At 49.0% G+C, this 24,266-nt stretch overlaps 7 protein-coding genes across 7 annotated transcripts; 3 read left to right on the forward strand and 4 right to left on the reverse strand.

Annotated features, from left to right (window-relative positions):
- Positions 1-493: 493 nt before the first annotated feature.
- BO88DRAFT_478831 (class I SAM-dependent methyltransferase) lies at positions 494-2,647 on the reverse strand (the record flags this gene model as incomplete). The annotated part of the gene is made up of 4 exons (XM_025712029.1): positions 494-1,350; positions 1,413-1,545; positions 1,711-1,715; positions 1,826-2,647. 4 exons carry the CDS (start codon positions 2,645-2,647, stop codon positions 661-663), a joined length of 1,650 nt encoding a protein of 549 aa, XP_025565693.1. The 3' UTR covers positions 494-660.
- A 351-nt stretch (positions 2,648-2,998) lies between these two features.
- Positions 2,999-4,690, forward strand: BO88DRAFT_423690 (putative isochorismatase family hydrolase; the record flags this gene model as incomplete). The annotated part of the gene is made up of 1 exon (XM_025708667.1): positions 2,999-4,690. One exon carries the CDS (start codon positions 2,999-3,001, stop codon positions 4,688-4,690), a length of 1,692 nt encoding a protein of 563 aa, XP_025565694.1.
- A 697-nt stretch (positions 4,691-5,387) lies between these two features.
- On the reverse strand, positions 5,388-7,219 carry BO88DRAFT_478839 (uncharacterized protein). The gene has a single exon (XM_025712030.1). It carries the CDS (start codon positions 7,122-7,124, stop codon positions 5,463-5,465), a length of 1,662 nt encoding a protein of 553 aa, XP_025565695.1. The 5' UTR covers positions 7,125-7,219; the 3' UTR covers positions 5,388-5,462.
- A 467-nt stretch (positions 7,220-7,686) lies between these two features.
- BO88DRAFT_413061 (uncharacterized protein) lies at positions 7,687-8,996 on the reverse strand (the record flags this gene model as incomplete). The annotated part of the gene is made up of 3 exons (XM_025708107.1): positions 7,687-7,883; positions 7,968-8,603; positions 8,663-8,996. 3 exons carry the CDS (start codon positions 8,994-8,996, stop codon positions 7,687-7,689), a joined length of 1,167 nt encoding a protein of 388 aa, XP_025565696.1.
- A 1,776-nt stretch (positions 8,997-10,772) lies between these two features.
- On the forward strand, positions 10,773-13,181 carry BO88DRAFT_299231 (glycoside hydrolase; the record flags this gene model as incomplete). The annotated part of the gene is made up of 1 exon (XM_025702410.1): positions 10,773-13,181. A coding segment is annotated over one exon (2,409 nt), but the record flags the coding sequence as incomplete, so codon positions are not given.
- Positions 13,182-17,352: 4,171 nt separating this feature from the next.
- On the reverse strand, positions 17,353-19,401 carry BO88DRAFT_384389 (MFS general substrate transporter). The gene is made up of 3 exons (XM_025704700.1): positions 19,237-19,401; positions 18,941-19,174; positions 17,353-18,879 (listed from the first exon to the last, which is right to left on the reverse strand). Exons 2-3 carry the CDS (start codon positions 19,145-19,147, stop codon positions 17,407-17,409), a joined length of 1,680 nt encoding a protein of 559 aa, XP_025565698.1. The 5' UTR covers positions 19,148-19,174; positions 19,237-19,401; the 3' UTR covers positions 17,353-17,406.
- A 1,718-nt stretch (positions 19,402-21,119) lies between these two features.
- On the forward strand, positions 21,120-23,501 carry BO88DRAFT_433780 (uncharacterized protein; the record flags this gene model as incomplete). Its single annotated transcript, XM_025709445.1, has 4 exons — positions 21,120-22,149; positions 22,200-22,626; positions 22,677-22,965; positions 23,025-23,501. The coding sequence occupies exons 1-4, from the start codon at positions 21,237-21,239 to the stop codon at positions 23,499-23,501; spliced, it is 2,106 nt and encodes a 701-aa protein (XP_025565699.1). The 5' UTR covers positions 21,120-21,236.
- Positions 23,502-24,266: the final 765 nt, after the last annotated feature.

Below are 24,266 nucleotides of genomic sequence, written 5' to 3' on the forward strand. Positions count from 1 at the left end.
CCAGGCTTGGAATAATCAATAAAATACAACTTAGCATAATGCGTGGATATTTAGCTCAAACTAGAATCTAATGGCCCTTATCTTAATTTATGCCTTATGCTCAGAATCATGCTCGGATTGCTTCTTCTATTATAGATAACCGCAATGTGGAGGTTTCCTCTTTCGGGACGAGCAAGGAGGACCTTTATTGATATACCTACTCCTACCGTGTGATGTCGTACTGAAAAAAGTAGATAATATTCAAGAAAAACAAATTCTAAAAGAGCAGATATCTTTGTAAGATATAACTATTATCGCCACCTGCACAGCTGTAACTGTGGATGTTGTGGATACAATTCTTCACGGTTAGACTATTCTTCATCCCGCCCAAGCGAGCGTATAGAAGACCTATCAGCGATAGCTGTGGAGAATAAACTTCCGATGCGTCACTCCGCAAGCGACAGACCCATTAAAGCCCACTATCGATCATCTTCACTCATTGACAGCTGTCATAGACTTATTGGCTCAATTAATGAACTATGTGGATCGTTCTGGATTCTGTTCTCCAGCAGTTCAGCGGGCCGTCTTCAGCAACCAAGATATTTCAGCTGGGTGGAGAGACTCGTGAAAAACCAGGTTCTGCAGGGAAATGATCTCCGCTCCTCATCGGAACATCACACATCATCGCACCCGAGTGAGATAGAAATTCAACCCCTGGTGGTCTGGCGGCATCCACTGGGTATCTTCGGTCTCCATACCCCAATCTACCAAATCCACCAAGGTGGCTTCAACCTTCCACTGTGTCCCTGACTCTGCCGACACAAGCGCCCAGAGTTTCTGAAAACTCTCTAAATTATGGTAAAACATCATCCCCCAGGGCCGGATGTATTCTCTCGCGGCACGACGCGACTGCTGATATCCGATAAGGATGGTACCTGGCCGGGACAGCTCAACAATCCGCTTTCCAGCGTCAATCTGCCCCTGCCAGGAAAAAAGATGGAGAAATTGCCCCGCGATCATGATGTCTATCTTTCCGCGGAGCTTTTTCAGCTGCTCCGGTTCATCGGTGAGGAACTGGGCGGGGATAAACGAGACACCCTTCATTCGATCGTCATCGTTGAACAGTTCATAACCTAACTGCCACAACTCGGGACTCAGATCAAGGGCCCACATCTGAGAGGGAGAGACGCCATTCGCGGCGAACAAACGCAGATTCTGACCTAGCCCCGTGCCGAGATCGATGATGGTTGTGCTTGGTTGGAGGGCGCGATCGATGACAGCAGGGAATTGGGGGAACTTGGCAATGCCGGGCAGCAGGAACATCCACTGGCCTACGCAGGGGTATTTGCCGTATTGCCACGCTTTGTCGCGCTGTGATTGTTAATAGGTGCAGTGTAGTGCTGACCATCATGGGAATACCTAGGCAGACATACCACAGCGTGAAGATGGGCATCAAGCTGACCCTCGCTTATACCGCTCCATTGAGAGAAAATATCCCGCATGGGCTGGCTGAGGCGAGGGCCTATATCTGCTTTGTACCAGACTGATGTGTCGATTTCGGCCATACTGTTTGGGTTTATTTGCGGGTTGGTTAGAGCGCTATGGATGCAAATGGTGTTATAAGCTAAATCGAAGATGGGGATGTGATTGCTCCTCTTGCAGAGAGGTTAAAGCCAGCTATCTATACCAAGAAGCACATATCACGTGTCATAAGCACAATGGGAAAGACACAAAAGCTGTTCCAGTATTGTTTTTCTTGTTTCATTGATCTAGCTAGCAGAGTAGGAGGATTCGTTATAGAGCAGACGCTATCCTAGAGTGACGATCTCTTCTGAGCCACACAGACCACCCTCGGCATAGACAAGTGGAACCCCCGTCGCGATTCTTCAGCGAGCCCAATAATCATGTCATAGATACGAGACGTCTCATTCACCTTTCCCGCAGACTTCAGCCGAGCTGCAAATTCCTCTAGCACGAGTATATACTGGTCTCCATTCGCCTTGCAGAGTTCCGGCCGATCGATAAAATGAAACAGATCGGCATTAACGAATCCACCATGCCCCTCCATCAACGATTGTGGCAGATCCAGCACCCAATCATTACGGCCGTTGGACTGGGCAAATTGCACGAATGCATCGCACGCTGGGCTGGCCTGATTGCTTTGGTGCGCAGTGGGGGGCTTGGCCACAATCGTGTCGGGATAGTTCAGGTCGTCCCACTGGATGTATCCACCTGGTTTCAGGAGCTGGAAAACTTTATCGATGATGGGGAGAGGGTTGCTCTCCTGCACGACCAGGACGAGAAGGCGTAGGTGGACGACGTCGTACTTTCCGCGCAGGTCGTCAGGGACTTCGTCAAAGATGTTCCATTGGCGAAGACTGATGGAAGGCGCCACCCATTCAAGTACAGGGGCATTTTTCAGGTCCACGTCCAGACCGTCCAGCTGCAGAGTGTATGGCGTCATGGCTGGGTCCCGCATAAGGTCGCAGAGCCAGATTGCGGTGCCCGTGGCTAGATCGGCGATTCTGACGGTCTCACCGGCAGGGCCGAGGTCGATGGAGGGGTGGAGGTTGAATTGGAGTGATTCTTTCCATAAATAGAATTGAAAATTGAGGCGCGAGGCTGCTGTGTAGCTTCGATCCAGCATGTAGTCGAGCTCGTTGCCCATGTTGAAGCCGGAGTTGATAGTTTCAGGTTCCATTGTCAGCGGAGTGTAACTGGTCAGGTAGAGTGCAAACTGGGATCATGCGGTGGACCTGAGAGTGCATGGGATCATCCGATTTATACCTTTCGTTTACGGGTCACTGAGAATCCACTCGAATACGTAGCAAACTCAACTGCTTCAGCTCATGTCTCCGGCAGATAGGTATGTGTTGGCATCGATCCACCCATCTGAAGATCTGTGGCGTAGCTGAGGACATATTCTCTCAAGATACACGGGTTTTTTGTCTATAAATACTCGCATGGCAAGGGTTCAATGTGCGTCTATCATCAACAACCATTCTCTTGCTTCCTCAACATGACTATCCAAACTGTTCGACTTGGCCTTGCCGTTGGCCATGGCACTGGCCGTGAATTGATCGCCGTCTTTGAACGGGTCATTCAGACACTCGCCAAACAATACTCGGTCAATTTTGAATTTGTTCGCTCTTCTTCTACCTACCACTCCTATCACACCCTCACTGTCTCCGGCGAAGACAAAAACTTGATTACGCACATTGCAGATGAAACTACCAAGGATGCAATTGACTACCAGCATTTCTGTGAGAATGCTGCTGCCGCTGGCATCACGGCAATCTTCCGCACCGCCATCCACGCCCAATCGCTCTACCTGGTTCGGCAACACCTCCAAGCGGCCAAGGTGGAGCACTTTAGCCTCGGCGAGGGCAACGCCCTTCTCATGGTCCGCGATGAAGCGCAGGGCTTCTACGCTGGCGACAACGCATACAGCGCCGACCACCTGAGCATCACCCGAACCACTAGCTTTAGCAAGCCCGTCTTCGACCGCATCATCCGCTTTGCACTCGACAGGGCGGCCGAGAACTGGGGCCCCGAGAACGTCCCCAAGAAGGTGACCATGGCGTACAAGTTCCACCTCTTTGACGGCGTGTTCCAAGCCTGGGAACCCCTATGGAAGGCCCAGTTTGGCATTGACTTCAATTTTGTTCAGCCTGATACGCTCAATCGCAGCTTAATGGCAAATGGGGTCCAGGGCCGTTGCATCATCATTGCAGGAAACGAATACGCGGATGTCATCCAGCCCGTCTTCCTCAACTGGTTCGGTCAATCGACTCCCGAGACCATGTACGCTGAGAACGTCTACCTGCGCCCAGACGTGAACAACCTCAGCGAGTACCAAACTGTCCATGGGTCCGCCGATGCCATCGCTGATAAGGGCCTCGTCAACCCATTTGCCACCATTCGTGCCGCAGCCGCCATCCTAGAGCGACACGCTGGGGGCAAAGGTATCCAGAAGCTTACAGAGCAGGCTATTCAAAACCTCCTCCAGCGCAAGCTCACTACCCCCGACCAAGGCGGTTCATTGAAGACAGAGGAAACAGTTGATTACTTCCTCCAAGTGATCGCAAATCCCACACAATCTGTCGCATCTACCGCCACCGCCTCCGGTGACCTCCGAGCCTTCCTTGGTCTGAAATCCGCTCTGGTAGTCATCGACTTCCAAAACGACTTCATCTCCGGAAACCCCAGTCCTGCTATGGCAGGCGTCGTCAACAACGTCCCTCGCGCGATCGACTTCGCCCGCGCAAATAACCGCCCCGTCATTTTCGTCCGATTCCTCGGAAACACCACCTACCAAAGCCCCAGCTGGCAGCACCGGGATACTATTCTCCAGAAGCCCCATATATGCGTCGAGGGGACCTGGGGTGCGGAGGTTGGCCCTGGGGTGACGGTTCAGCCTGGCGAGCGCGTCTTTGATAAGAAGGCATTGCTGGATCCGTTCTTGGTTCCGGAGTTCACGGCATATTTGGAAGAACAGGGCTTTGAGCATCTTGTTCTCGCGGGCTTGTTCTCAGATGTTTGTATTGATTCAACTGCGAGAACCGCGTTCCAGAAGGGGTTGAGGGTTACGGTTCTGGGGGATTGCACGACTGCTCTTCATTCAAAGCAGGCTGATCATTTGCAATTTATGACCAAGCTCTACGGAGCCAGAGTGTCGAAGCTGACGGAGCTAGTTGGGATGGCTGTGTGATGATATTTTGTTTTCTCCACCTTGTGTGGAAGCCATCGTTTACACCGTCTTAGATTATCAATATATAACGAAGAAATTAGTTTCGATTCAGGGAAGTGCATAATTGATTGACTATCATAGGGGCCGGGGGTCGCACGTAGAGAGGCTAGAGTAGCCAAGAGCGAGGTCAGGCCAGATCAGGTTAACTGAAATTCTCATACCTGCTGCCAGGTTAACAGCCAGATTAAGAATGGTTTTATATAGAGAATAAAACACTATGTTTAGGAAGCTATTATATATACCTCCCCAACTTCTACTTGTACTCTCGCTTCATCCTTAGAGCTATGATATGTAGTCAAGATTTTGAGAGTCTTTTTATCACCTGATAAATATCTGTTATACAGTATTTAATATTTTTAAATGAAAGTGAGAGTATCAATAGAAAGTATTATATAAAGGTTATTGAAAAGCCAGTGGAGTGCTATACATATTCAATCCTAGAAATTGATAAACATATTAATCAGTTTAAAGAAATTGTAACTATATAGTTAAGATATATATAATGTACGAACCCAGAAAACTGTCTTTTAGTACTTAAATCTAGTAGTGCTTATAATAAGCCTGATACTACACAGTATTGTCCTACAACTTTAAAGAATCCTAAGATATGAAACAATAAAATTTATAAAGATTATAAAGTATACATTGTATATTTACACCTGCATATGTCAAAAGGATGAATCTATTGTAATCATCATTAATGCTTTAACATATCCTTGCTTATCTAACAAATCTAGAACTCTAAAATCGCCGACCGTCTTCCAGGGTCCTCCACTGGCACAGGTCCAGGTGGGTACATAATAAGGGACCTCATCCCCTCTCGGTTGAAGCTCATACCGCTGGTCCCTGGGAGTCGGCAAGGTGCACGGCTCAAAGGATTGCACATCTCCATTTGAAGCTGCATGATCCATTGTTTGAGCGGTATACTCGCCTTCTCGGCATCAAAATAGAAAGCTATGAGTTGGCCACCCGTTGGATCAGAATAAATATCGTGCGGATCGATAGAAGGCTGTGCACATGAATCCGGTTGTGCATCCGGCTGCCCACGTTCCATATATAAGTCATCCTGCAACTTTATCTCTCTCCCACGGTAACCGAGTTTAGACAACTGGACAAATTGCAACTCGAGGTCATCTGCCAAAAACTGAAAGCTCCGCATCCAGAGCGTCTTTATCTCATTTATCACTTCAATGGAAAATGAAGAGGCCCAACTACTTCTCTCTTCAGTGATTGGGCCTGGATCTCGTGCTGCGATTATCGCATCCGTCAAGCTGATCATATTCATACTCAGCCGTTTCAACGTCGGCGCTGCTGTCTGAAGAAATTGCCTGAGCGTATCCACGGTCACCTCAATCGAGTGGAGATGGATTTCCTCTAGCTGGGAAAACCGGATCTTCCCAGAGAGATCCTCAAAGTACAGGGGGGATAATTCTTCCCAGGGGTTCCATTGAGCAAATGCCAGTATCTTCAATTTAGGTGCAACTGTGACCAGAATACTGAGAAGACGTTTGAAGGTCTCTTCTTCGAATTTATCTTGTTCGTGATCCTTAATGCGGATACACATATGCAGAGCCGTCAGATCACTCAATAGTGGCAATAGTAATCTATACCTTGACTCTGGCAATTCCAAGGACCCCAAATTCATCCCGCAAGCGTAATTTCCGCACGTATGGAGGGATCGGATCTTTCGATTGGATTTGATTATGGCTTGAATCACCTGTGAGATTGCCAAACCAAAAGGCGTGGACAACATATCCTTGCGAAAACTTGCGAATGTTAAATGACCAAGTACATCATCGCTGTTAAACTTCTTCAATTCCCGTAAGCCAAGGCAGCGAAATGAACGATAATTTGCTTTCAACAGGAGGAATTCAAGGGGGTAAGAGCGTAATGCGATTGTGGTGACGTTTTTGAGGCGTGGGAGGCATTTCTCCAGTACCCCATGAAGTTCCGAGTCAAGGATAGCACGGTGCTCTGCTAATGTACCTTCGTAAGCAGCAAATAGAGCGTCAAGCTCAGCCTCAGCATTGGTGGATGTTGGATCCTCCTTTTCACCACGCATCATTCTAAGGATTTTTCTCTGTTTCCTCATTGACAAACCCAAACTTTTGAAATTCTCCTTATCCCTTTGTGGCCAACCCTCAAACAAATTGGGGATGATCCAAATTTCTTCAACCCAATCCCGAAGAGCTTCACTGGCTGCAACCTCCTCCAGATGGTCAAGGCTATCACGAGTGAGAAGAAGTGAGAGACTTTTGAAGTAGCGCGTCGCATAGGCTTCCAGTGTATTGGCATATATTTGGTGGCATGTAATCCGGAGCGCACCCCACTCTTGAGGTTCTAGATGCTCACAAATGCCAGTCAAGATTTCCAGAGGCAGGCTTAAGATAGACATCTTGCACCAATTTATTGCGGACGCACGAAGAACCGCGGGTTTTGTAACCTGGGATCAATAATTACGTGAACTGCGAGGTTTGGTGTGGAAAGGGGCTTGTAGAAAGGTTATCCGGCTAAGATTGAATATTCAGGGAGATCCTTAAGTACCGGAAATCACTCCAGTCCGTAAGGAATTCGGGCACCCTCAGCAACCCTTAGGTTTGATCGGGACTTCGGGCGCGTCGGAAGCAGACGGGCGCGCTACATACACTAAAGGTTTAGCCCAGGCTAGCCCCCCACTAAGAAGGGTCCAACCACATCGAACGAGCGAGAGAAATAAAATTGCTCTTGCAAGCGATGTCAAATAAAAGTGCTAGTTCGTTTTCATACCCAACAGTGTCGCTAATAATTATAAAATTATTCGCAAATTGCGATTTAATTATACGCCGGCACCACAGCAAGAATGACACTTAGGACGTACCACAGTTCCTCAACTATTTGATAGTTGATTGGAAAGTCTGTTCTTGTTCGCAGTTGAAGTTATATCTGAATCATGTCCAGAACGTTGTACAGCGCCCCGTTTAGGTATGGTCCCACTTTTGAAGAAATCCAGCATAAAAGGTGGCCGGGGTCGCGGTTCCCACAGTTTTCGAGTTATAGTACCACCAAGCCAAAGCAAAATGAACGTAATTTTCAGTATTCTGATAAGCAAACTTTGCCACGGATGTACCAAGCGCATAGGGATCGAGTGCCAAGGCGAGACAGTCCATCATAAGATCTGCGTATGAGTGGATAATTAGCACCATCTATCATGTACAAGGCCGAAGGCAGACGAACAAGGGAATCATGGAATGGTACTCACAGCTATGATCCACAATCATGTTTTGTCCGCTTACCACAGTGTTTCCGCTCTGATCCCACCTGGTCACCATATGCAAGATTTCATGAAGCATCACGGTGGACCTGGGCTTGATGAAACTTAGTTGTGCCCTGTCGATCAAGTCCGCCGTCACAGTAAGAACGCCAATATCACTTAGCAGGGTGTTACCAGCCGAGGTATCACTGGGTGTGTTGTCCTTCAGCATGTTTGGGCAAATCAAAACAAAGTCCGAAAGTGGTTTTCGAAAAACGGGATAATTCAACCCATTACGATTTAAACTCTTTAGGGAGGCAGAATTGCCGAAGGAGTTGAGCCCTTCCAACCCACTAGTATCAGAACACATCGCACCCGCCGTAAAAGTTGTGGGGGATATGAGATAGTACTCGTTCAGCGATGGAACCCAGTATGGTACTTGTTCACCTCCAATGTAGCTCGCCCAGTCTCCATACACTTCTGCAACTGAGGTGAAGGGTGTTACATACTCGCCTGCGCTATCAAGCATATAAGTGTTCCATGAAAAGGGTTCTCCAAAATCACCACAGAATAGATTCGCTGGAGATGTCCAAGCCTGGTACACGCCATCATTGGTGATAAGGTCTTGGAGGCGCTGAATGTGATCTGTCCCAAGTAAGCGCATGGTAAGTAAATTCTTCCTTCGAGTAACAAGCAGGACCTACCCGTGACAACATTCCACGCCGTCTGACTGTCCGGATGGAGCGCTCCATTACCGTCAAATCTAATACCAAACCAGGATGTGAAGAGCTCCCGCGCAACGATTGTCTGCTGTGTTTGTCCCGTTTGCTGCGCCCATTGGACTGCATTATGCATTTGTGTAGCCAGTGTTGAGAAATCGCCGACATAGTTGGTTAACCTCGACTTGTACGAAGAACAGTCTCCGTACGAATTGCCACTGGCAGGGAGGTTGAACAATTCGGTGACATCGAGCGCTACAACATTGCTGACCACCAAGCTCAAGGCAAACCAAGAAAGTATCGTGCTTGGGCCCAACATGGTAGCGTAAAAAGAAAATGTGAAGACACAAGATTGCAAGTGGAAATAACAGTGTCTGCTGTTATTATAAAAGTTTCAAGTGACCACAAAGCCTTTTTATGCAAGAATGAGTGATCGGTGCTAGTGATTCGCTCTGTATCCTTTGTATTCTTCCTTGACTTTTCCGTTTATACTACTCATTTCCTCCAATGCCCCTTCAATTTCGCTTAGTTGAAGATTGTGGGTGGACATTCTGGTCATTAATTGCATATAGTAGGAGAATATTATACTATTGTTTTCACATACTAAAGACTCATGGTTGAATGCAGGTGGGACCACGAAGGATCAAGACTCCAGGGACTATCGGGGGCTAAGCTCGGACACCCCCAACTTGGTTAGAGCCTCGGACCACTGACCACTTCCCTGAAGCACACTATCCGCCGATTGGATCTTTTGGAGAAAACAACCATTCCAGTAACGAGCCATAGCCCCCATTCGTGGGTATTCCTCGGGTACCTTACATTGTACGGTGCGAAGATGGTATTTCCCTTCGGCAGATGAACTCTGGTACGAGTAGCAATAGAGGCCACAGCTCGTTTGGGTCTTGATGCGTTTATTTGCCCTACTTTCCACCAGAAGAAGCGTTGATAGTAGGATTACTATAATACGCCAGCACCTAAACTTGGGGTATTTATTAATATGACTATAAAGTACACATACTGTAGATTGTTTCGATACCCCAAGCTTTTGGTGTTTACGGAGAATAATGTAGAGATGTGTAAAGATGCTCAAGAAGAGGCGTAGAAAAAAGTGTACCTGCACCTTTCCACCGTACTAACACAACTAGCGGGGTCAACCGGAGTAGGGCTCCAACAGGCCCGAAAGTGAAGGATACCCGTCTGCTAATGAAAATTAGGCATTACGGCCAGATTGAGCCGCGACTCCAATAGCCTTCTGGACCCTGATACTTTGGCATACTATCTAGCACACATTGGTATCTAGCTAGACATTCGATCCTTACAAGTTCTCTCTGAAATTAACATGACCCGTGCCTATCCGTGCAGACACTGTACCAAGCACATTTCCCTTCATCATACCCCTTCCCTATTTAGAATTGCTCGTCGATTCCCTCTCAGGTCTAACACTATATACCTACGCGACACTCTAGTGCCGGGTGTCCCGGTCCGAATTACTATATTACACATTAGCCGATGATGTGGGCTGTTCCTTTTGGCCCCCACTTTGGAGACCTGGCGCAGGATGCATTAGTGTAGAGAGAATTTCCAACTTCGGCAGACTACGCAGTAGCGAGATGGATAAGTATGATTTCTTGAAACAATAGCGCTCTCGCAATCGTGTCTGGCAACGATGGAAAGCAAATTCGCAGTTTGGTTAATTTACATAGTTGGATGCCGGTGGAGAATGGTTCGTATAGGAAGGTCAGTAATGGAGTGTTGTTGATAAGCAGGTTTTTTTCTACCTCATTTCTGTCCTCCTTGGTCATTAGGTCATTTATAAGAGCCAGCCAACAGACCTGCATGCTCTCCGTGTTCAGTTCATATCTTGCCTGACTTTGAGTCTATGCCAACCGGCCATTACACTCATTTTTCCTTTCCTTCTTAGTTCCTTTCGTTTGTCTGTCGCTCCTTTGGGTTTTCTTTCTGAACTGGATTCGAACAATTGTCTTATACCCTGAGATCATTATCAACCTGAGAGTCGATGTACTCCTTCCCGGGGGCTGCGGCCTCTTTTCTGGCCCTCGGTGGCTTTGCAAGTCACGCTCTGGCAAACCGGGTCGGGCGACCAGCAGTTTGTCCAGATAGCTGCACTAGTTATGACCCAATCGACTGGTTCACCTTCCGTGATGTTCCACAAATTACTCAGTGCAATGAGACTATGTTACTTGATTTCAATATTTTCAATGACCTGAAAGACACCAATGTGCATAACTCCCTCCATGTCTGCTGTTCTGGTGGTCTCGACAAACTGCAAAACTCGTCGACTGTCAAACTCACATCCACGGATCTAACCAATAGAGACGTTACATATCAGATCGCTGCTAGGGGCCCCAGTCCTTCTGCATCTGGAGAAAGCAATTATCCTAAACTTCTGGATGCTTTGCGATCCTATTTGACTGGATACACACAGAAACAGGAGATCTTTGGATATACCGATCAGGTGGCCGCTGGAGTTTATCTGGGTGGTAGTGTCCAGCAGGTGTCAAATGTCGAATTTGCCATTGAAACATTGAGCAATTTTCTTACCGACGCCAGCTACAGCATTGCTGCTATTCAATACTGCGGATCCAACGCCAACGAAACAATCGGTGTGGCACTTGACCTTAATGGTGACATTCCAACTATACAAAAATATGTTCAAAGCTGGCATGCCGGAAAATGTGGGTCCGGCTTTGATAAGAATATAACCGGCAGCGCCTCACTAGCCTTCCAGGGCCGTCACAGCGAGGGAAACGGAACACATTCAACACATTTCCGAGTCTCACGTGGCTCTCACGGGCATCGTGTAACTCACTTTCACCAACGCAAAGATGCTACATGCACATACAGACAAGTGGTGTCCGGGGATACTTGTGATCAATTGATCTCAGACTGCGGTATTACCTCCACAGAGTTTTACGACTACAATACTGCATCGGATCTTTGTACAGGACTCATTCCCGGCCAATATGTCTGCTGTTCATCGGGCTCATTGCCAGATTTCTCACCATCCGCGTATTCGAATGGCACCTGCTACACATACAGTGTACAGTCCGGGGACAGTTGTTCTAGCCTTGCAAGCACATACAGTCTCACGGAAGCCAAAATCGAGTCATACAACAATGAAACATGGGCCTGGTACGGATGCGGAAACCTGCAGGCCGGCCAGAACATCTGTTTGTCTACAGGCAACCCTCCTTATCCCCTGCCGATTGCCAACGCAGAGTGCGGACCTCAGGTTGCGGGAACTATTTTTAATAGCACCAAATCGACCGACTGGGAGAGCTACAACCCATGTCCATTAAATGCCTGTTGTGACGCCTTTGGCCAGTGCGGTATCACACCAGTTTACTGTAATCGCACCTTTGCCGAGAACAAGAATCCTGGGACCGCTGCGAATGGATCCAATGGATGCCTTTCGAATTGCGGAACCACGATCACAAATTGGGCAGTTCCTCCTTCAAGCTTCTCCAAGGTGGGCTACTACGAGCCCAGCAGTATGGATCGATCCTGCCTGCAGATGAGCCCGCTCTCAATTGACACGTCAGTATTGACTCATGTTTATTATGCCTTTGGAAACATTTCTTCCGACTTTTCCATCAATGTGAATGGATATGAACAAGAGTTTTCAGAATTCATGGAGCTGAAAAATGTCAAGCGTGTTATGTCCTTTGGCGGTTGGGATTTCTCGACGAGCCCAGATACCTATATGATCTTCCGCCAGGGAACTGCTGCAACCTACCGATCTACATTGGTGGAAAATCTGGTCAACTATGTTTCGGAAACGGGCCTGGATGGTATCGACATTGATTGGGAGTATCCAGGCGAGCCAGATATCGCAGGTATTCCTGCCGGAAGCGACGACGAAGGAGAGAACTATCTTGCTTTCCTCAAAGCACTCAGAGAAGCTCTTCCTGATGGCAAGATCTTATCAATTACAGCACCATCTTCTTACTGGTATCTCCAGGCCTTCCCCATTGCTGCGATGGCAGATGTCGTGGACTTTATCAATTATATGACATATGATTTGCACGGAACTTGGGATGAGAAGAGTACTTGGGCCGATAACGGATGTACGGCCGGTGATTGCCTTTTCTCACATGTTAACATGACCGAAACTGAATGGGCCCTGGCCATGTTGACCAAGGCTGGAATTGGCACTAGCCAAATCATGGTGGGGGTGGCTAGCTATGGTCGTTCTTTCGAGATGTCTGAGGCAGGCTGCTATAACTCTAGCTGTACCTGGACTGGTGCGGGAGAGGCTGGAGAGTGCACCAATACTGCTGGATACATTTCCAATGCAGAGATCAACCTGATCCTGCAAACCAACGACAACTCTCAGGCTTACTCGGATGGAAATGTGACGGATTTCATCGTTTATAATGACACCCAATGGGTTGGCTACATGACCAATGAGACCAAGACCAAGCGCACATCCTGGTACGAGGGCTACAATTTCGGTGGTACCGCCGAGTGGGCCATTGACCTCGAAGCCTTCGTGGATAATAATGAAAGCTCCTCGTCTGATGGCTCGGGCAGCTCCGGAAACTCAACGGACACAGCAACAATCACGATTGATCCGGAAGTCTGGCAACTGCCGACTCCGGCTGTGACCTGCGCACCGCCCTGTTTGATGATCATGCCCCCTCTTCCTTTGAGCTCGAACACGACCATTACTTTCCCCCCATCGAGCGGACATCTTACCTGGAGCACCACTGGAACATCAACAATCACACTCAGGGATGGAAACATCACTATGATGCCGTATTTCGACAATATTCTTGTCCCATGGGTGTTCAACATTGATCCTGGTGCGTTATCATACTCCCCCAAAATTCAGACCCAGATATTTGACATACTGAACTAATGATACCCACAGTGACAACGGATTATATCAATGTGTGGAACCAACATATTTCTGCGGGTCAAACGGCCGTTCAACAGACTAGCTCGGTGGCCCCAACGCCTTTTCCCATCGTTTATACCCCGTGCGTCCAAGATCTCACTTTCCGTGACCCTTTCTTAGAAGACGACGTCAAGCTAACGGGAACAGAACGGTCGGCGGGTCTACTTCTGTCATTGGTGGCACCACAAGCGTCATTCCCGGATTTACCTATTCCTCTGGAACCGTGACTTACAGCACGAGTAATTATACAGGTGTATGGGGAGGCACCACATCTGTTAGCGGCGGAACCACTCAGTCTCCGCAAACTTCAACTGTGACACCTTTGGCCTATCCGACAACCACCAACAGCACGCCAGATCCAACTTTGAACACCAAAACAACCACAGTTGAATCACGTTCCGACTCTTCAAGCTGGGGTCCTAAGGCAACTTCCGGCTCTGAGCATGTCGGTTTTCCCTGTAAGTCTCAGACCGCATACCGAACTACCCATCGAGACAATGTTGAATTTGGATTCCTTTAGCTAATAAACTACTTAGGTGTGATCAATTGCAATGGGGGATGCTTGATCTGTCCTCCAAGTCTCGGTAGTGAAAGTGGTGGTGACGATGACGATGACAACAACAACAATGATAATACCACCGGGACAGAAAGTGCAACAACAAAGACCGAGACGAAGAGCGAAACTGCCACTAGCACTGAGACTACAAGTACGATCACAGTCGGAATTGCGGTCGGTACATACACCGCTTTTGCCGAGACAATTGGTGCATTGGGTGCTACAACGAATCCCATGGCAAGCCTCGAGTCAATCGCCACCCTTCTGTCTAAGGAATTTTCATCCCTCTATTCCGCTGAGCAATACTCGTTAACGGCCGGCCTGTACACGACAACCACATCAAAGACCCCGACATCAACGACCCAAACATCGGACGCTGCAACGGCCACGCCATCGGAAAGATTTATCATCGCTCTTGCCGAGGATGACAATGAGCTTGGCAACCCTTACAGCTGGGAATACTTCGATCCAACATATAGTGGGTCGTGGACTGCCTGTGATGGTGTGGGTAGTGGCGGAGAGGCACCCTCATCTGGCTCTGGCCTTCCAGATGGCACCTTCGATATTGCTGTGGACATTCACGGCATGAGTGACTGTGTTTATGAGGGTACCACTGATGCTGCGGGCACATTTACTTGCCCTGACCTGTCATCCACCGTGCAGTGCATCGAGATCACAGACACGACGATATATACATGCTATACATTTTCGGCCCCAATTGAGTACAGTATGAAGATCCAGTGCTCTTGGTAGATTGAGTTGGACCTCTGCTGGGGCTACCAAGTTGAACGGATGCCAGTTGCATCGGGTGAACTATACAGTACATGTACTGGTATTCTTTAATTTGCTTTATTATATGAAGCTGATCTACCTAATCTGCTTCTGTTGAGAAAATGTCTAATTCGGAGATGTCATGTACTATGTAAAATTTCATATTACCAGAAGCAATGAAAAGTTAGAATATCCTGAACAAAAGATTCTCTTAAGGGTAATCATGCTAATAATAACTACAATAACTATACTGAATCTATGTCTACCCAATATATGAAAAAAGCCAGTTGTCCAGATTATATATCCGTTTTCCTTATAATTTTATTTTATTTTTAAATTTCTTCTTTTTATTTGTATTTTCATATTTTTAATAAAGATTGAATGAATGAGTTATTGTCAAGAAACAGATATAGAACCTAACATAAGAAAATATAAAAATATAATAAGATCCTTTATTGTCTTTCATAAGAAGGAGGTTTATTTATCAGGCTTATTTATTATTCAACATTTCAATACTTTAATTAATAATTCAAAGATATTATAAGTATATAATTGGCAAGGGGGGATAGATCATATAGGAGATTGGATGGTTTCAAAGAGAGCAGAACGCGAACCAGGACAAACAGACAGAAGAAATGAACGGGTGCAGAGCCCCTAGCACCAGCGTCAAGTCTCCACCTCCCCATGGGAGCAGAGATGGAAATGGATGGAGACGGGAACGGGGTAGCCAAGTCCGATGCAGGAGGGATATCCGTACTGCCATTCAGCGCAGCTGCAGGACGAACGGGTTCGGATTGATTAGGAGGAGGGCGAGGGTTTCACGCCTTTGCAACGGGCTGTTATGCACGGCGGTCGGATATTGTTAAGCTGCTTCTTGCGCATTGGGTTAAGACGGACCCGGGCCCCGGGTTTGGTAGGGGGGTTGATCTACCTCTGTAGACTGGTCCACCACAAGTTGAAGTTGCCAAGAGAAGCAGCAGTGGTAAAGGAACTAGGCAAGTACAAGCACAACTACAAGTACAAATACGTCCGTATAGTGCAACTCTTCCACTGGCAGTTACACCTATCATCGTCGCTGTTTACGAGATAACAGTCAGCCTTACGTTAAAGAGAAAACCAGCCTAAACCAACCCATGTCGCATACCCTCATCCTCCTAACCGGCGCAACAGGCCTAATCGGCTTTTGCATACTAGTCCTCTGCCTGCATCATGCCCACCGAGTCCGCGTCGCCTTGCGCACCCTCACGTCCCCCATAAGATCCCTCTCCACAACCAATCCCACGCTCACAACAACCCACTTCACTTTCACCGAGATCGCCAATCTAACCCTCCCCTCCGCCTTCAATTCCGCCCTACACGACGTAACACACATCATCCACGCCGCCGCCCCAATCGCCTCCGCAGACCCGGCATCCATCGGCCAGACCTAGAAGCGCACTACATCCACCCCACAGTCAAAACCTGTCTGAGCCTTCTCTCACCCCTCCGCTCCAAGCACAAAAGGGAATAAGGAACCACATCCCTCACCTGCTCCTCAAACCCCCTAAAATCCATTCCCATCTTCGCCGACTCCTGCGCATCAACCCTAATTACCGACGACGGCAGACTCCCCTTCCCCCGCAAGACTCGCCTCTCAACATCCTCGGGGAACCACCGCGCCACAACCACAAAAAAACTCATTCAACTGCGTTCCCATTTCCCCGCCTGAGCTCAGAATGTACAGTCTGTTCCTCGGAATGGATGGGTTCAGCGTGCGCACGTGCGCCTCCGCCACGTCGTCTTGGTGCACTGTAACCCCTGGTTCTGGCGCTGGCGCTGGCGCTGTGTGCATCTGAATCTGAAGGGAGGATTCAAATTTAGTTCCAGACGCAACAACAGCCCTAAGTATAATCCGATTCGACCCAGCACCCAGCAACTCCCGCGGGTCATCAACAAGCTCATTCACCCGAAACACATGCCCGGGCGCAAGATGCACGACATCAAACACCGGTTTCTCCCGTCTCGCCCAGTCCTCGACCATCTTCAGCGCGCCAACCTTGCCAGCGGTATAAGCCTCCGATGGCGAAGAGTACGCCGGGGCCAGGACATTGACTGCACGCGTGGTGGCCGCGTGCACCGTGTCCTCTGTATCTTCTGCGTGGTCGATTAGGGCGGCGAGCGAGGATGTCAGGTTGATGCGTTTGACGCTGCATTGGGCGCGTGCGGAGGAGGATCGCACTGCGGGGATAGGTGGGTAGGTAGGTAGGGTACCAGGGGGTTGCTAAGGTTATGGATAGTTGTGCGTTGTGTCGGTGTCTTATAGTATACTCGTATACGGCTGCAGATATATAGAGGTAGTCTCTCTGTTTACTGGAGATTATATACAGGGCTCTTTTCGAACTGTCTACCCTAGTTAAGATATATGTCAATGCAGAGTAGAACCCTACCCACTCAGTTAAAATCAAAACCGAGACCGTATCAGTCCAAGACCACTTCCAGGTCCTACGAGCCTTCCGGCACCTTCCACCCCTGCCTCCCAACATCCTCCTTCTCCAACGAAGTCTGCCTCGTAATCAATGAAAGTACCGCTGCCAATCCAGCCATCGCCGCCAAAACCACCCAGATAGTATGGAACGCATCCTCATAAGCATCTGTCACAACCCACATCACCTCTGCATCCACATCGTGAATGTTCTTCATCTGCGGAATGAACCCCACCGCCTGACTTGCATCGCGCAGCACGGAAATGGACTCGGGCAACTCGGTCCCGGTCCTGGTCAGTGGCGACATTCCGCGCTCAAATATGGAATTGAACACCGTCGAGCAGATCGCCAGGCCGAGAAGGGATCCCACAAACCGCGCTGTTACCAGCATTCCCGCTGCGAGGCCCTCGTCGTTGACATTTCGCACGCTCGCGAGAACAGTGATCATTGTCGCGACGAGAGTCGTGCCAAGTCCGGCGCCCAGGATTGCCTGAAAAGCGTAGGCTTGTGCGCGGGTGGAATCTGCGTCAACCATGTAGTTTAGGCCTAGAAAGATACCGGTGATGAACCAGCCTGTCCAGAGGGCGATGCGGTACTTGCGTCTCCAGTCGATGAGCAGGGAGACGATGATGCTCATTGCCACGATGAGGCAGCAGAGCGGGAGTATGGATTTGGCCGCTTGGGTCGGTGTTTCCAGGTAGACAGCTTCGAAGAAGAGCGGGAGGTAGAGGAGGACCGGGTTTAGGAGGGCGCCGTAGAACGCACCGGATAGAATTCCCGTGATAATGGAGATGTTATCGAAGATCTGGTATGGAATCATGGGCGCTACGGCTCGGTTCTCGACGAACCCGAAGGGAACAATGAGCAGGAGGCCGATGAGCAGGGGGACGAGCGTCTGCCATGAGCCCCAGGGGTAGAGGGTATCCGCCCAGCTGAGCGGTAGGGCAATGGTTGTGCCGATGACGATGAACAGCGCGAAGCCGAGCCAGTCGAGTCTGCGGATCTTCTCATTGATGCTCCCTTCTAACGGAGTGAGATGGAGGAAGAAGAAGGCCAGAACGCCCGTAGCGCCCGCGGTGATGAGATTGATCCAGCCCAGCCAGGGCCATCCAACTTCCTGCGCGAACTGGCCGCCGATGAAGGGGCCCGTCACGGCACCCGCGGCATTTGCCATGGACATGACACCCAGCCACCACGGGCGATCCTTCATGGTCGTGATGTCACAGAGTATGATACTTTGCAAGACGTCTAGCCCGCCTGACCCCAGACCCTCGATCAGCCGGCCGACGACGATAATGTCCATGTTTGTTGCGGTGGCGAAGACGATCGACCCAATCCCGAAGAGGATGAGGGAGGCGTAGAGCACGTATTTGCGGCCCACCACATCGGAGACGTTGGAGTAAACGGGCTGGGTGACGGCTACGCCGAGAATGAAGGCGATGTTGGCCCAGAAGGACTGGAAGTTGGTCCCGTGCAGCTGGTCGGCTATGACCTGCGAGATGAATTGGTTAGCTTGACAGAAGCGCCGTGGCCATGTGAGGCAAAAGACCTACCGGCAAAGCCAGCGACAGGGCCGTCACATCCCAGGACACGACCAGGGCAATCACCGCCAGCATCAAGATTGACAGGTAGAAGGAGTAGTGCTTTTTGTGCGGCGCCGGCGTTGGTGACTGGGACCCGGACGCGGTCTCGTCTTGCCGGGTCACTCTGGCCTCCGGATCCTGGTCGTAACCCTGACTCTGGCTCGTGGTTTTCTCCATGCTCCATTCGTCCTTGTCCAGTTAATGCTGGTAGATGTCAGTCGAAGCTGAGATGGAATCAGAGCTGACGGGGGAAGGCGGATACAGACAGTTAAACACAACGCCGGGCCACATCGTCGCCTCTCAGCTCCTACACCTACTTTTACTCCGAGCAGACGCCTGAGCCAGGCAGACGTCGGACCTCCCATTGTCCTCCTCTCTTCTGTTCTTAGTCCTTGGGCCCCAGCACGGGCAGCTGAAATGATGAATGTGGGTGTGGGCCAGGTGCTTAGCGTTGCATTGGCGATACGAGACGATACCTAGTACCGTGTAATAGATTATCACGGGAAAGCGGTAATGACGGGTGTATCATTGGAACCGTCGGTCTTACACTAGGCCGTCTTACTCTTGCCCGGACAAAAGATCTTCCTAAGGGACCAAGCTGATGGTGGTCAGGATTAGTTTGATATTAGCTTGAGGACAACGGGTAAGCGCTTGCTTGGTTTGCACAGAGCATATGGATGTCAGAAAAATGTAATTTTCCATTTAATGTGCAACCTTGAAAGTACAGAGTCAATGAACATAGAGGACAACAGAGTAAGCAGGCATAGTAACCTGGTGGATTGTATAATATCCTGCGATTCGGACAGCAAGCCTCGGCCTGGAAAGCCGAGTAGAGTATGATCTTGTAACCATAGAAATTGTTCCGACATAGCTGGAGCCATCTTTGTTTGCGCTATAGACACCACATGACACTTTCTGCATTATTACGATGTCGAAAACGCACGACTATTGATCAAGAGAGCTCAATAGGGCAGACGGCATCATCCACTCTCATTCCCACTCCCAATTCCCGAGCGCAGCCAAGGCTAGCCCAAAATCACTTAACACACCCTAGTTAGTTACCTGTTTAGCGTAGGAGAGTGAGAAGAAGCTCCTGGGCTTGGTGCTGCGGCCTGTAGACGATGAGAATAATGTATCTCTGCCGCTTGTGCAACTCCGCCTGGACTCTGTGGTGGCGGTAGAAATGCTGGCCTGGCGAAGCAGATGTTTGGGCTAGATATCAGTATACTAGGAATGCTGAGCATGGGAGCCCTCGAAAAGCTGGGCGAGCAGGCTGCGAATTGTTTGCTGGGGCTGTAGGAGCACTAGAAAGACTTCACGAAGACATTAATTATCATCCGTCTTCTTTAACCATCTTATCTAATCGTCGAGCAAGCACCTGATAAATCCATTAGTGGTTCCTGTTATAACCCTCAAATTTTTGAACCCCTTCGAACTCATAGTATCGGAATAAGTTGCCGTAACTACCTGCATATCAATCAAATCGCAGCAATAAGACTCCAGCCTTGCGGGCAAGGTCACGGGGATGGTTCAAGAGGCGTCTGCCAATATGATTGCAAGCGTGTTGTCGATCAGTCGTAATTAGTAATCACACGTAAAGCTCCGGCTCAGATACAGGGGACACATAGGGCGACCTATCTCCAAGGGCAAGTGCGCCCATGAAGTTCATCGAAGCTTCTCCGGGCATGGTATCCGTACGCCAGCAAGCCAAAGACCATGCACTGCGGTATCTAGAAGGTCGGAAACAGCAGGCACGGCATCCAATGTTCCCCTGATGGTATTGATCTCTTCAACGTCACTGTTAATATTAGTAACTGTGAATGGTAATGTGTTTTGTTTCCTCAGCAATGTACGACTTACTTTGTTTCCAATTTTTGAGCGATGATATCGCCTCTATAAGTCCATCTACCTAACTCGTCTTGCTGGGATCTTTGGAGGAATGCCGAAATTGCAGGGGTGTTAGTACTAGGTATGGTAAATAACAGCTTGACAATGCCGGTACAAGTCCGATACAGCTGTCCGTACAGGTCCGACATGCAGTCCGATACACAGCATAGTACCCGTGTTGTATCGGAATAAGAGTCAGCTGATAGGCCTCTGATAGCACCTACGGCTGGGCAAGAGTTACTCATGACACAATCTCTCCAAGAAACCAGACAAGTTAACATGAACCGGGATACTGATTCCGCATAATACCGAACCGTATCCAGTGGACCTGGAAAGTGAACGAAGGAGCACTGAGTCCATTCCAGACAGGTCATTGAGCATGTCAGCAACCACAACCAGGCGCAATCGAGCCCTCGCCTCATGTGAACCTTGCCGAGAGAGAAAAACTCGATGCGATCACGGCAAACCAGTCTGTGCCTCCTGTCGGCGTCGTGGCTTCGACTCTCGGTGCTACTACCATCCTGCTCCTCTGACTAAACATCGAAGTGCAGGTGGACAAAGACTGGCCGTGCCTACGCCATCCCAACCAACCATTGCTGCACCATCATGGAGCAGGTCCAGTGCAAAATATCCCGGACACTCTGCGGCTGGGCTACCCAAATTTCACACATGGCCTTTTATGTCGACCGTCTCTGACAGTGGGACCCTGCCAGACTCTCCCTTGCTGGGCTCGCATGACAGCAAGGCCTATGAGGCCCACCTAGCCACCATGAAAGAGATTGTGTCTCAGTTGAGATACTTTCCTGTCATTGAAAGGTGCATCCGTCAGTACTACTCTGCTAAGCATAACTCACTTGTACCGAAACCAGTCGTTCTGCACCTTCTCAGAGCGCTCCGTAAAGATCTAGTATCGTCGGGCTATATCTTTGGAGAAACGGGAGATCGAGTTGAGTTGGGCGATATTTCGCGGTTATCAGAGTCTGTGCTGCTCTCTTCCTCTACAGAGGTTATTATCACCGCATCCTTGGACCTGCATGGCTTCTTAGCCTTGTTCTGTGGCCCGAATCTTCGAGTCGAGACTCTCGGTCTTTTGTATACTATGGCTGCCCGTGCGTCGGCTTTTTTCGTTGACAGCGACGAGGGTAAGGATGCCGCATTTGTCCCAGGCATGGTTTGGTATAGCACGGTGATCTTACGACTAGCTCGGGACCTTGCACCCCAGTCAAACGATGTCATCATATGGTTGGCGAATGAAAATGGGCATCTCAGGTCATTCCTTGAAGGAGATACGAGTGAGCCACTTTATACATATCGCGAGTGGGTGGATACTAATTTATTTCAGGCCTCGGTGTGTGGCGTCTGGTGGGCGATCTCTCGACCGATTTATTGGCTCTGGGGTTGAATAGGGAAGCGACATATTCCCTTGAGAGAATCCCGTTTTTTCTTGCAGAGTGCCGGAGGAGGTGCTTTGTGACTGAATATTACCTGGAGAAAATGTTTGGCCTGATATTCAATCTACCCCCTCGCATTACCTGTCGATATGTGGACGTCAAGCTCCCCCTTGATTTGTCGGATGACGAACTTTTTGCTCAAACTACCCAGGAACTAGATGATGCAAAAAGTCGACTCACAGAAGATGGCTGGAACACAGATGGGAACCTTAGAGCAGCAACCTGGGCTCGATTGCGTTATATTCTGAGTCAGTTTCGGGAAGGAATTGTGGAATATCGTTTTCAAGCATCCTATGCAGCTGACCCTGCCCACCTCAGGTGTGTACAATCATTCGGACAGACATTGAACAGCACTAATGGTATTTCAGAGAATTGTCTTCTCGATGTCGTCAGACGTGGGATAACCTGCTTCCCCACCTAAGGTATACTCAGGACTGTTGGGAATCGGACATGCCCCTGAGCACTTGTTACATGCACGCGAAGGTTCATTTAGCATATCTCCAGATCCATTTCCAGATATACCATCTTCTTGGGGAGAATAGCTCAACTCCGCTTCCTGATCTGCTGGACGTGTCTGCAAACATTCTGGAGACGGTGGTTCAGATGGGAAATACCCGCAGAAAAGGCGCCTTTACCTCGCATGACGTACCTGAAATCGTACGTGCTGCTCTATTCATTTACCGATCATCTTCTTTGCTATAGCTGACAGGGTAAAGCTTCTGGCCTGCGGCTTGCCGTCTGCAGCAGTTCTCCTAACTACACTAGAGAACAATACACAAGATCCTTCAAGTACCCTTCCGCCCAGCATGAAGACTTCAGCCGTGATTCGCAATGTTTCCGTCCTTACTTCGCAACTCGAAAGGGTGGCTAGTTCGCGGGAAAGAAATCAAGCCTTCTGCTTGCAGGCGGCAAAGGCCATCACCAAGAGATTGGACAAGATATTGGACAAGCTTGCGACGTCAACATTTCAAGCTCGGACAATTCCTGATGTTGCGACAAGAGTTGACGTAGTGGACTCAATGCCGACCCCGACCACTGATCTTGACGCTTCCCTCACTGGTGGAGAGAATGCTGGAGATGGGGACAGAGAGATTGGTGCTTTTAATCTGGATGACTACGAGAATTTCGATCTAATGTCTTGGGCAATCAATTTCGACCTTGGAAACACGGCCAGCGACTGGACAATGATGTAAAACTCAAAATTATTGCCGAGTTTCACAACGTCCAGGCTATCCGTAACCGTCATTCAGAATAGTCTATAGTGTTAGTATTCATCTGATAGTCGTGATTTGGTAGCCCAGGTGCATTACTGGGCGCAAATGAATGAAGTACATATTCTGCCGGATATATCCAGGCACGTGCCGTATGGCGAGATCTCGCATCAGGGGGGGGGGGGGGGGGGGGTTCGAGCCGCTCGTTTCAGCTTTCATAAAAAGCAAGACGGTGAATGTAATTCCTCTCGTTGAGACAAAGGGTTCGGCAATAAAGATTTTCGCTCTTAACCGCACAATTTACAACTATAAACTTGCTTTTGCGGATGTAAAGGATTAATTGAACTACTTGGTTATGCTAGAAAGCCGGAAGACAACACCCACCCACACCGCCCTGCTTTCTATCCAGGCTGTTAGTGAGATATTATCCTCTATCCTCTTAATCATATTATCGAAACTCGGTCCAAACTCTGAAGGTTCATCGTGTTAGGTATGTAGCGGACGAACCTTACAACAACCTCATAGTTTATTCTTCGGGTGTCAAACATCGCTACCAAGACAGGCAGCTGGATCACCAATTCCCAGCTTTCTTGGGGGTCCTGCGTGCTATCCAGGCTTGAATAATATAACCATGATAAGAATTCAATCACCTATTCCGAGGATCTATGATTTTACGCAAGCACAACACCCGAGCTGTAGATAGAGCTATGCGAGCCAGTGCGGTTGTGCCATCTGTAACACAGACTA

This window comes from Aspergillus vadensis (genome assembly GCF_003184925.1).
Source record: "Aspergillus vadensis CBS 113365 unplaced genomic scaffold BO88scaffold_5, whole genome shotgun sequence".
Classification (NCBI taxonomy): domain Eukaryota; kingdom Fungi; phylum Ascomycota; class Eurotiomycetes; order Eurotiales; family Aspergillaceae; genus Aspergillus; species Aspergillus vadensis.

Bases quoted from the DNA above. Each gene is read 5' to 3' on its own strand.
- BO88DRAFT_478839 (XM_025712030.1), bottom strand. From the start codon at position 7,124: ATGTCTATCTTAAGCCTGCCTCTGGAAATCTTGACTGGCATTTGTGAG.
- BO88DRAFT_384389 (XM_025704700.1), bottom strand. From the start codon at position 19,147: ATGGAGAAAACCACGAGCCAGAGTCAGGGTTACGACCAGGATCCGGAG. The intron at 18,880-18,940 runs GTAGGTCTTTTG...TTCATCTCGCAG, and splicing joins CCCTGTCGCTGGCTTTGCCG to GTCATAGCCGACCAGCTGCA.